This window comes from Aethalodelphis obliquidens, unplaced genomic scaffold (assembly GCF_003676395.1).
Source record: "Aethalodelphis obliquidens isolate GAN/ISIS:26980383/991018 unplaced genomic scaffold, ASM367639v1 scaffold12, whole genome shotgun sequence".
NCBI classification, from domain to species: domain Eukaryota; kingdom Metazoa; phylum Chordata; class Mammalia; order Artiodactyla; family Delphinidae; genus Aethalodelphis; species Aethalodelphis obliquidens.
In genome coordinates, this window is record NW_020837956.1 from 17,789,849 (window position 1) to 17,802,242 (window position 12,394).

The window sequence follows — 12,394 nt, forward strand, 5'->3', positions numbered from 1 at the left end:
CATCTATTTTGATGCACTTACTTTTGTTTTAATCGGATATAAGAAGTTGATAAATTGTTCCAAGCTTCAGCGTTCTGAAATGATAGACAACAGTTACAGACTATTCTCATTTAGGTATAATTGCTGCAACCAAAAAATATAACATATTTTCCTAGCTCAAGATGTACTCTTTACAATGTTAATTTTCAATAAGGTATGTTTAAAAATGTATAAGAAAATTAAATAAATTAAACTTAACACTTATAATTTAGAACAAAAATAGTCAACAAGGGCTTACCTGGTAGCACAGTGGTTAGGAATCTGCCTACCAATGCAGGGGACATGGGTTCAAGCCCTGGTCCGGGAAGATCCCACATGCTGCAGAGCAACTAAGCCCATGTGCCACAAACTAAGCTTGTGCTCTAGAGCCCGCGAGCCACAACTACTGAGCCCACGTGCCACAGCTACTGAAGCCCAAGCGTCTAGAGCCTGTGCTCCACAATAAGAGAAGCCACCACAATGAGAAGTGCGTGCACCACAATGAAGAGTAACCCCCGCTCGCCACAACTAGAGAAAGCCCACGTGCAGCAACGAAGACCCAACGCAGCCATAAATAAATAAATAAATAATTTTTTAGGTCAACAAAATGATATAACTATTATAGCACTAATTTGGAAGTTTGCTAAGATTTTATTTCCAAATTTATATTTACAAAACAGTTGGACAATTTACAACATAATTTACACAATATATAGATTAACTACAAATCTAAAGTAATGCAAAATATTGTTTTTCCTATCATAAAAGGCTTTGCTATTTTACCATCATCCTTCATCAGATGGAAGAGTAAAGGAATATGTGTTCTCCAGTGTTAAGCCTAAGTATTTCATCAATCAAACATACTTCTCTACCTATTCCTCTATGCAATGACAAAAATAAATTAAAGCCTCTATATAAATGTTGATTCTAACAAGAATGATATAAATTATGCTTGTTCCTCTTTGTTCCACGTTTTATAAAACATAAAGTATATAGTTCTCAAGTTCCATACCTATGATATAAAAATTAATTGGCAATGGACCTCTCCTTACAGACAGAGCACTGTTAGTACCAGACTAGCCTTATCACCATAAAAAGTTACAAACTGGACGAAATTTAGGAAACAACTGTTTTTGAGAAGTTGGACAAAGGGTTACACAGGACTATGATCCCTGAGAGAAGGACAGTTGAGTTGTCTCAACAATCAACCTACACTTCTATCTAGAGGCACTTTGAGGGCTGCAGCACAGAAAGGTAGGAACCAAACAAAGCACAACAAGTCTTACTAAGAGCGGGAAAAGAGTTCAGAGTTCAGGGCTGAAAAGGTGGCTGAATTTGCAAGACAAAATAACAGGGAAGAGAGATCTGTGCAGACAATAAGCTCCAGAAATCTCAATAAGCATCTCCTTGAGTCCTTGTCTGAATATTAAGCTATACGTGTGCAGGGCAAAACTTCTTAAGGCCAGGCAGGGAACAACTACCAGACAGCTGCGAGCTGAATGGAGATTCTAGAGGTCACACGGTTCTGGGAGTTATTCAAGTTCCAACCAACCAGAGAGGAGAATTCTTACTGATCACCTGTGGGATTAAGTTCAGCCCCCAAAAGGTTATACCTCAAGAGAAGGTTGACAGCAACTCTGGAATACGGACAACTCCAGACCCACCTTAAGCTTAAAATCAAGCTGATTCACAGGTAAATTAACCAAATGCCAAAATAAAACTCTACCTTCCTCAAGGGGAAGACAACAAAACCCAGAAACTCAACAACATAGCATCCACAAGTGTAGGATATAATTTTTAAAAATTGGTAGACAGGCAAACAAGCAGGAAAATTCATCCATAACCAAATAAAAAATCAGTAAATAGAAACAGACACAGAAATTAAAGAGATGTTGGAATAAGCATACAAAAATTTCAAAGCAGTTGTTATAAATATAAAAAAAGATTTGAAGAGAACACGATAAGGTAACAACTGGGGAATCTCAGTAGAAACATGAAAACTATAGAAGAACCAAATAAAAATTCTTGAACTAAAAAAAAAAAATACATTGTCTGAAATGATGTTTAGTTTTTTTTTTAATTGAGATGTAACTGATATATAGCATTGTATTACTTTTAGGTGTACTACATAATGATTTGATATATGTGTATATATCGGTGGGATATATTGATTACCACAATAAGTTTAGTGAATATCCACCACCACACATAGTATAACAAGTTTAATGAATATGTTTAACAGCAGATTTGACATAAACATAAGAGCTAAACCAATGAAACTCTTAGAAGAAAAGATAAGGTAATCTTCATGATCTTAGATTTGGCAACAGATTCTTAAATATGACACCAAAAGCACAAGCAACAACAGAAAAAACAGACAGGCTGGACCTCATCAAAATTAAAAACTTTTGTACCTCAAAAGACACTATCAAGAAAGTGAAAAACAACTTGCAGAATAGGAGAAAATATTTGCAAATCATATATTTGATATCAGATTTGTATCTAGGATATATAAAGAATTCTTACAACTCAACAGTAAAAAGACCAATAACCCAAATAGGTAAAGGATATCAATAAACATTTCTCCAAAGATGATACACAAATGGCCAAAAAGCACATAAAAAGATGCTCAACATCATCAGCCATCAAGGAAATGCAAATCGAAACCACAACAAGATACCACCTACTAGGATGACTGTAATCAAAAAGACAGACAATAATCAAAGACAAGTGTTGCCAAAGATGTTGAGAAATTAGAGCCCTCACACATTGCTGGTGGGGATGTAAAATGGTGCTTTAGAGAACAGTCTGGCAGTTTCTCAAATTTTTGAATAGAGAATGGATGAATTGTGAAAACATTAATCTAAGTGAAGAAAGGCAGTCAAAAAGACCACGCATTGTATGATTCCACTGATATGAAATATTCAGAATAGACAAATCTACAGAGACAGAATGTCCATTAGTGGTTGCCTAGGGGTGGGGATGGGGGGTAGACGTGGAAGGTGTTTGGGAGAAATGAGGAGTGACTGCTAACAGGTACAGGGCATTTCTTTTTATGGTAATAAAAATGTTCTAAAATTGACTGTGGGGATGGTTGCACAATTCTGAAAATAATTTTAAAAATCATTATATTGTACACTTTAAATGGATGAACTAGATGGCATGCGAATTATTTACCATCTCAGTAAAGCTGTCAAATATTTATAGACTAAAAGAACTTTCTAATAGTGCAATTAACATAGGCAGCACATGCTGGTGAGCAACAAAATATATGTGACACTTTGCTGTATACTCAGCAAAGTATATTTTTAACTAAAAAACTGTTCTACCAAAACTATTTTCTAAACAAAACAATGAATAACTTAGCTATTACGAGAAGAAACTTATTTCTATATTTATAACTCATATAACTTAGGGTGTGACCTTCTGCCAAAGAGATACCTTCCTCCACCACAAAAGGAATTGGTGTTCTTCTTTTTTTTTTGACATAAAATAATACAAAGTTTGAATCTTTTTGCCGCTTTCTCTCTCTCTCGCTCTCTTTTCTTACTGTGATAAGAACACTCAACATGAGATCAACCTTTTTAAAAATTTTAGGTGTACTCATCTTACATAACTGAAACTACAGACCCATAGGAATTGCTGTTCTGAACTGCAGTACAATTCAAATAACTTAAAGAGTACCAAAAAGCTGTAATAAGGAAAGAAGAACAAACAAACTTACGTCAGGTTCTAGAGTCACACAGCGCTGAAATGCCCTTGCTGAACCTCCATAGTCTTCCAAGGCCAGATAGGCACAGCCCAGAGAAAACCACACCCCGAGCTGCAAAGACCAAAAGACAAAGTCATTCAAACACATAGACATTTATAGAATTAACCTGAAAATCATTTAAGATACTATCAACAAACACACTACACTACTATAAAGAATGTAGAGCTATAATTTGGCTTACATTTTATATTAGTTTAAATGTAGGAAACTTAGCAATGGAGATGGCATTTTTCCATATAATTTTCGAAGCTAATACAACACTGAAAGCACGTGCAATATCACTGCACGTCTTTTACCGAGAAAGACCATTTTTTGTGTTAACCAACTCCATGAAAGCAATGGACAGCTCTGTTGACAAGCCCTGATATTATAAATGTGGGATTAATCTAACATTTTTACTGAGCATCTATGTAACTATGTAGAAAGTATACAGAGCATCAGCAGGTTCACAACTGATGAATGTATTACAAACTTGAGAGGAAAAATTTCTGCTTCCATCTTCAAGTTAGACCACAAGTACTTCTGCAGTTTAACCAAGAGCCAAATTGCCCTAGCATGTATCTGTTTAGGCATGCCCAAAATAATTTAGAAAAAGCAGGCTGAGAATCTGGATTACCAAAGAGTCATTCAAAGAGGAAAGCCTGACTTAAGTCAGTATGATTTGTAAACTTAGAGATGTAGAAAACAGGTAAATTAGGAAGTAGCTATTGAAATCACAAAAGAATTCTTTACATCACAGGGTTTCCTTAAAATTCAATAGCCTCTGTCAAAAGGAAGATAAGACTGATAAAAATTCAATGAAATTAGTCAGAAATGCAGCTATTACAACTTTGCTTTCCTTTTAGATATAGTTAGTAAGGCCAGCAGCAGAATGCAGTTTACTTTCTTACTTTCTTTGACTTCCAGTACAAAGGCAGTAAGCCAGCAGACAGACTTGGTTGAACACTTTAGGGTGGGAAAGGAAATGAGGTGCTCTGTTATCTGTCCATAGCCTTCCACAGAGGCAAGTAGGAAGCTGCCCCTACATCCCTCCTCCCCCTGCCATTCCTACAAAACTTGTTCCATATGGCTAGTTGAGGCCTGAAATTTCTTTAAGCAGATATAGATTTTTAGCCGATAATTAGAGATAAGGCTTAGAAAGCAAACATCCTTGGGCAATTTAACACTTTGCCTTGAATTCACAAGAGGCTATAAATAACTGCTATGAGGAGCCTTTAAGAGAAGAGATTTTGTTAGAGGTATAGGTAATGGCTAGAAACGGGGTGGCTGTGTGTTTGGGGGGGTGGGGGGGATGCAGAGGTACTAGGTGGAAATAAAGTTAGAAGTTCACTTTTCTCAATCAAGGGACTCTAGCAACTTAAAAATTAGCTCATTACACTTTGCTTTTGTCTGGTTATTTACAGAATTAACTGAAAAGAGTTCCATACTCACTAAACGTGACTCATTTGGGGAGGGTCTGATGCTAACGTATAAAACAACATATAAAACAAGCTCTCTTACTTTTAACCTAGTTGAAAGTTTCAAAATCTGTGTATTATATTTCATCATTTATAAGGTACACTTTTTTTTTCCATTTAACATCTCTGCAATAGATGCATCTTAATAACCCACAGCTGATCAGAGTTTTATTGGCAGCATTCAACTTTCTATACAAGGTGGCACTTACATGTGCCTCTTACAATTGACAGCATCTCATACCCCAATAAATCATGGCAGCAAGTTTACTTGGAATGAGGTATAACCTCATTCTGGGACTAAATCAAGAAGAATGAGAATTGCCCTCGAAGTTCTCAAAATGCACGTGCCCTGCTTGCTTCCTGCATCAGCAAAGGACAAACTCCCCACAAAACTATTTCACATGTGTTATAAAAAACAGCAAGTGTAAATTTAAGATGTAAATAAAGAACTTTATTTTTCAATCCACCTGAAAAAACGAAGGTTACAAACGTCTGAAATTAGCAATTATCTCACAGCTCTAACACAAGCTGGTGATGAGATTACTGTTGATCTTTAGGTTTTCAAAGCAAGTCAATATTTTGTAACCAACGTCCTAAAACCAAAATAAATTTGATGAAAACCAGGCAGATGGCAATTTAATATATAGTATTATGATTCTCTTTTCGCTCTTGGTAATTTGTATAATTGCTTTTTAATTTGTGTCTGAAAGAAAATTCTAGAATCATTAACTGCTAGTAGGTTTTCATCTACTGATAACATATAATTATGATGGGAGATGACTTCTGTACACATCCTATTCTTTGAAATCATGAAATGGCTTAAAAAAAAACCAACAACTCTAGGATCTTCTAACTGCTCTGGCTGACCCACTAAACCATCAAAACTGCATTCATACCCTGCATCTCAATTGAGGTCTTCGGAATTTGGCGGACTAAGGAGAATATTCAGTGCCTCTTACTCTTTTCATTTTAAACTATTACTTAATCTATATTATCCTCACTGGCATCTTGATTTACGATGGTCATGCTCTGAAGAACAGAACATCATAAAAGAAAAAAAAATCAAAAGAAGCTTCAAAAAAAAAAAAGAAAACTCACATGATTCCCCAAATTAAAGTTGTATATGGTTGAGTACCAAAGGTCTCTATCTTCTAGTCCAATGCTATCAGATAGAAATATAATGCTAGCCTCATTACATTTGCTAGTAGCTATTTTAAAAAGTAAAAAGAAATGGGTGAAATGAATGTTAATAACATACTTTATTTAACTCTACATATCCAAAATAGTATCATTTCAACATGTTATCAATATACAAAATTATCGAGATATTTTATGTTCATTTTTTTCGTATGACGTCTTTGAAACCTGATGTGTGTCCTACACTTACAGCATCTCAGTTTGGACCAGCCATACTTCAAGTGCTCAACCGCCACATGTGGCTAGTGGCTACCGTACTGGGCGGCACACTTCTACACTATTTCTCCAAAACACTGAGACAGACCCTGGCATACCTGCATCCCTCCCTTTTTTCTCCATTGAAGAAACTAGCTCCTCTGGCTGACACCCTCCCTTAGGCTCCAACTCTTCATATACTATAGTCACTGCTGTCCTCTCCATACAACAGCAACCAGATTAGCACTTAATGAGCACCTACAATGTTTGCCAAGCACTGATACTGCGAGCTTTCCAAACATTAACCTCATCTATTCCTCACAACAGCCTTGTGAGGCAGTAAATATCACCCTCATTCAAGAGGTGACCATGGACCAGAGGCAGTCAGCAAAAGAAGAGATTCGAGGCCCAGTCAGTGTGACTCCAGAGCCCACATCATCTCCACGTGACCATGCCGCCCCCCGCTACACCGTCTGCCCCACACACAGCCATGATTTACGGCAGTGCCATCCTTGTCACCAGTAGAGAGGGCGGGGTGTTGGGGGGAAGGAAAGAGTCCAATTAACATGTGCTGGGAAAACCCAGGAGACCAATTTTTTAAGAACCAGGGCATCATCTAATTCCCCCCTCCAAAAGCTCTCTGGATTAGGCAAGTGGACAAAGATGAAGCAGAAGAATCGATGGCTGTTTGGTTGGAGGAAAGAGCTGAAAGGCAAATCTCTTACCAAGGGACTGGGCAAGGATGGAGAAAGATAATCATCTGACAGAGACGCTCTGGTGGAGATTTCTGTGGAGCTTATTTCCAAGGCAAATTGTGAAGGCAGGCAAGCTGTAGGCAGGGCAGTGATCTTTAGAAGCTGACAGTCTAGCTTTTTCCTCGGAGGGAGCCAGTACAGAAACACAAAAGCAGACCAACTATTTATCTTTAATATGATGATATATGCACTTGAAGAATGGTTTTAAATTATTTTAAAGATAATTATCAAAAAGCAGGAATGGTTGAAAACATGATCTCTCTTTGAATTTCCCTCAAAAGCCCCCTACAGAAACAGTGCAATAGAGGGAAAGATAAATGACTGGGATTCAAGAGGTTCTAAGGTACTGTATGACCTTGGCCATGTCACTTAACCTCTGAGTCTTAGTTCCCCAGTTGTTAAATAGGGGGGTGGGGGGGTGGATTAAGCAAAAATTCCAAGGCTCCTTCAGACCTCAGATTCTGAAAACCTGGAGGTGACAGGGTTCAAAGGTACATTAATGCCATCTAGTGGCAGAACAAGTACACTGATGATGCAAATAGAATACTTAGAATCAGCAGGGTTGACAAACTAGGAGGAAATCAGATCAATTACAGGCTTAGAAATCAATGAAAAGAGGCGGTGAGGAAAATGAGGCCTAGAAAAGAAATGATTTGCCTAAAGCCACACAATGGTTCCTGGTTTCTGGTGTGCAATACATGTGATGAAGAGAGTAACTGCAACACTTACTAAACCTTAATAATTAAAATAGAAGTTGAACACTAAGTACCACTGGACAGTGGGCATGGATTACTTTTAAAAGTTAATTTTTACAAGGGTATTTAAAGCACATCTGCAATAGGTGTCATTTACTTATGTATTACAATTTTCTTTCTTAAATTATGAGCCTACTATTCAAATTTCCTTCCTCCTCAAGGCTTCTGCAGAATCAATGAATAATCAGTAGCTTCACTTTTGGTTTTTTTTGGTTTTTTTTGTTTTTTTACTAATTTTCCTTACAGGATTGACTGAATTTTTCTGATGTTCCATATAATAAAGTGTAACACATTATAATTGAATCCTGAAGCCAAGCTACATTCTCCATTCTCTCCTTTCTATACCCCTGACTCATTCCCATGACCCCAAATGCAGATAAGTTGTTGAATGCGGCTTCATTAAACAGGAAATGACCCAAGCCAAATCCAAGAGAGTTATCAATGTTGTCTGGTAATATCTTTTCCTAAAATGATGCTCGCTGCTCATAGTTTTTAAAAATGTGCACCACCAACTCTTTCGTAACCAAATTTCTCATTTACTATTAAATACTATGTTCTCCTCCCTAAGGAAACACAAGTCTTAACCTGCCAGCTTCTCCCTCTCTCTCAAAAGTTTCCTCTATGTCAGTGTCTTCTTTTAAACTACAAGAGCAACTGAATTTTATACACACTTTTTTTCTTTTACTAGAAAGGGTATTAATTGTTTAGTGTCCTCCTCTTATTCCTGTCCTAGACTTGGTTACCACTGGTTCTTCTATTTGCCTGCTCTTTCCAGAGAATTCACATGTGAGGTAACATGGGTGTTTACACATCATCTGCATGAAACTCTCCTGTTAGATATTACCTCCCTATCTTTAGGCTACAGATAATGGGGGAACAATGATTTTCTACCACACTGCAATGGGCAGGACAGAAAACTCCACGACAACTGAGAACTTACTATGGGCCAGGAAATATGCTAGATACTTTATACATATTGGCTCTAATTTTCCCAACAGCAAATTGAGATAGGGATTATATCTCCACTTTACAAATGAGGAAACTGAAGCTCAGAAAGATGAAGTGATTTACCTTGGGATTACTAGGATTCAGAGTCAGGTCTATGGCCGCAGAGCTCTGCCCTCCCCTCTACCCCTTAGTCCCAGCTACAGCCCAGATGTTATCACAGTGCTCGTATTTCTTGGCAGTTACGCAAGTTAGACCTTAAGAGTTTCATTTTTTATTGCTTACCAATATGAGAAAGGAAGAACAAAAGAGAAAGAATCTCTTTTTTCTCTACATATTATTCGCATATGGTTATTCTCTTCTCCACTGGAATGTAAGCTCCAATCCTCGAACCTCCCCACCACAGTAACACAAGTGCACAACAGAAACTCTAACTCCATTTCAAATAAAAACATTTCTTCTTTCAAGAACTGAAATGAAAGAGAAAAAGTTGACCCCTACAAATCAAAGAAGAACAAACGTTCTCAGGTTAATTAACAACTCTATCAGAGTACTACATCGTGGAAGTCTAGTCTTACATATAGCACGGGCAGGGAAAGGTTGCCTTGATTCCTCTAAAACTCCCTGGTCTCGCAGAGAGTCACCCACTGTCATGTGCTGGACTGTCCCATTACATCAAAGTTACAACTTTGCTTTGCTCCTGACAAAAGCCCCAATGGTTATGTATTAAAGAAAAACGTTCAAACCCGACAGTCTTCTATTCAAGGCTTTCCATAACGTCTAACTTGACCTCAGCCAAATCTGCCATTCCTTCCTGAATAAGACAACATCCTCTAGAGGCAAAACAATGAACAGGTTAAGAGTAAGTGCTCTGAAATCAGAAAGCCCCACCCCGATCCCAGCGCCACACCTCATAAGCTGTGGGATCGCGTGTAAATTAATTAACCCTCTATTTCCTCACCTGTGAAATGAGGGGAATAGCAGTAAGTACCTTGGGGATTGGGCTGAGGATTAAAACTGTATGCAAAATGCTTAGAATAGTACCTGGCACCTAGTAAATACTCAACGTTGGCTGCTAGAATTATCATTACAACTGAATTTAAGAAGAAATAGTCAGGGCTTCCCTGGTGGTGCAGTGGTTGGGAGTCCGCCTGCTGATGCAGGGGACACGGGTTCGTGCCCCGGTCTGGGAAGATCCCACATGCCGCGGAGCGGCTGGGCCCATGAGCCATGGCCGCTGAGCCTGCGAGTCTGAAGCCCGTGCTCCGCAACGGGAGAGGCCACAACAGTGAGAGGCCCGCGTACCGCCAAAAAAAAAAAAAAAAAAAGAATAAATAGTCAAAACCTACAGCTACCAAGAAACGTTTGCTTGCTACATGCTTGATTTTTGCATCTGCTAGTCTCCTTTCTCGAAACTATTTGCCTAATTTTTGCCTCCTATCTAAATCCCAACCACTCCTCTTAGTTCGTGACATCTCCATCAGGCCTTACCTCCTTTTCATCACACCATCACTAGGCACCCAAAGCATGGCGTCTATTTACTCTACCCCTTGGTCACAGGAAAAGTTACTTCTGCCTCTTCTCTCCATTTAGCCCATATAAACCAAAGGAGAGCAAGAGGCTACATCTCAACACAATTCTTTCGTAACCCCTCCCCCAATACCTCACAGTGATTTTATAAACAGTTCATTTACACTTATATTCTAGCTTACACTCTAGAAGATGCTTAATAAACAGAAACTGCTATTATAATATTAATGCTCTCATCTTCTTTCCTGTTTCGTTGGAAACATTATTCTGTTTCCAGAGCTAATGCCTTCATCTCTTCTCATTTCACTCCTTCCTAGAATGACATTCCCTAGGTTAGCAACCCATCTCTCTCTATAACATTCAATCTCTTCTTCACTCACTGGATTCAACCACATAAAGGTCTCCAGTAGCTTGAACAGTGTTACTTGACTCTTCTGCCCCTTGGCACAACACTCTACATTTTGACTCTCATTTCCTTGACATGCTCTTAAAAAGAACAGTCTATGGATGTTATGTCCATTTCCTCAGCTGCCACACACTCTTTTGCCTCCTGAAGCGGTCTTGAAGGTCGTTAGTGAGCTCCAAATCCAATAAACTCTTCTTAGCTCTCTTTAGACTTTATCACTACACGTGACATTTCTTACGGATACTTGTTCTTCCTTTAGTTTCCATGACTCCCTTCTTTGGGGTCCTTCTATCCCTCTGACTAAGACTCTGGTATATTTTGTTTGAATCATATTTCACTGGTGCTACTTCTTCTACCTTCCTCCAACCCCAGGAGATGCCCGAAGTTCAAGATTTTGCCTCGTGTTCTCTTCCAACACAGTTTTCTGTCAAGAGTTCATTCACTTGCATGGATTCACCTTACTTCCACAGAAAAGCCCCAATCTGCAAGCTCAGTTCTTGGCCTCACTCCTAGGCTTCAGGCTTGGACTGGCTTTCACTGGACTGTGAGCCCTCTCTACTTCGACACGGCAACATCTCTTCATATTCAACACTCAAAACACATCATCTTCCCCTACCAAAGATACTTTCCCTTCCTCCTGAATTCTCTGTATCTATCAATAGGGACATTTCCTTTTTAACCAAACAACTGAGAAAACTGGCATGTTCTCAGATCCCGAACTCTCCCTCAATGCTGCCAATCCAGTGAATAAGGCCCAGAAAATTTTCCTTTATAATGAGCTTCAACCTGTTCTATCTTTCCATCCTCACTGCTAAAGCCACTGATCACTCATCCATGACATTCATCCCTTATTTAGACTTCCTAGAATATCACTTTTGTCATATCACTCTTTTATTCAAAACCACAACAGACTTCCATATCTGTAGGGTTACTAATCCTGAAGAAAGGCACTTAAGGCCCTTCACAAACTAGTTCTGTCCATATCATTTCCCAGTGGAAACTCTCTGCTCTCTGCTGATAGGCTGACACAGCCCGGTTCATTCCCACATCCGTGTCTGGTTCACAGCAGGATCTTGATAATGCTTAGTGAGGCAACCACATAATGTACTGTTCAAACTGCAACATTTTAAAAAATGAAACAAGGCATTAAAAAAAATCATTAAAATTATAGGACCTTAAAAAGACCTTATTTATTGACCAACAAACTACTGATTGTCAAATTGGTTTTACTACTAATATAACAGGGGACCTAAAGACGGTTCTATTTGAAAACCATTTTCAAAAGTAAAATTATTTATTGAATAAAATATATTAAAAATTTGTAAATTCTGATTATCTGAAATTTAAAAATAACAAAAGGAATA

The 12,394-nt window shown here is 38.2% G+C and overlaps 1 protein-coding gene across 3 annotated transcripts in view; it reads right to left on the minus strand.

Annotated features, from left to right (window-relative positions):
* Positions 1-12,394, minus strand: part of TTC27 (tetratricopeptide repeat domain 27) — a 180,713-nt gene that overhangs the window by 31,166 nt on the left and 137,153 nt on the right. For all 3 annotated transcript variants that reach the window (XM_027113427.1, XM_027113428.1, XM_027113429.1), the window contains 2 exons: positions 3,743-3,841; positions 22-74 (listed from right to left, as the gene is read on the minus strand). In XM_027113427.1, the coding sequence (XP_026969228.1) occupies positions 22-74; positions 3,743-3,841 (152 nt within the window). The remainder of the gene's footprint in view (positions 1-21; positions 75-3,742; positions 3,842-12,394) is intronic.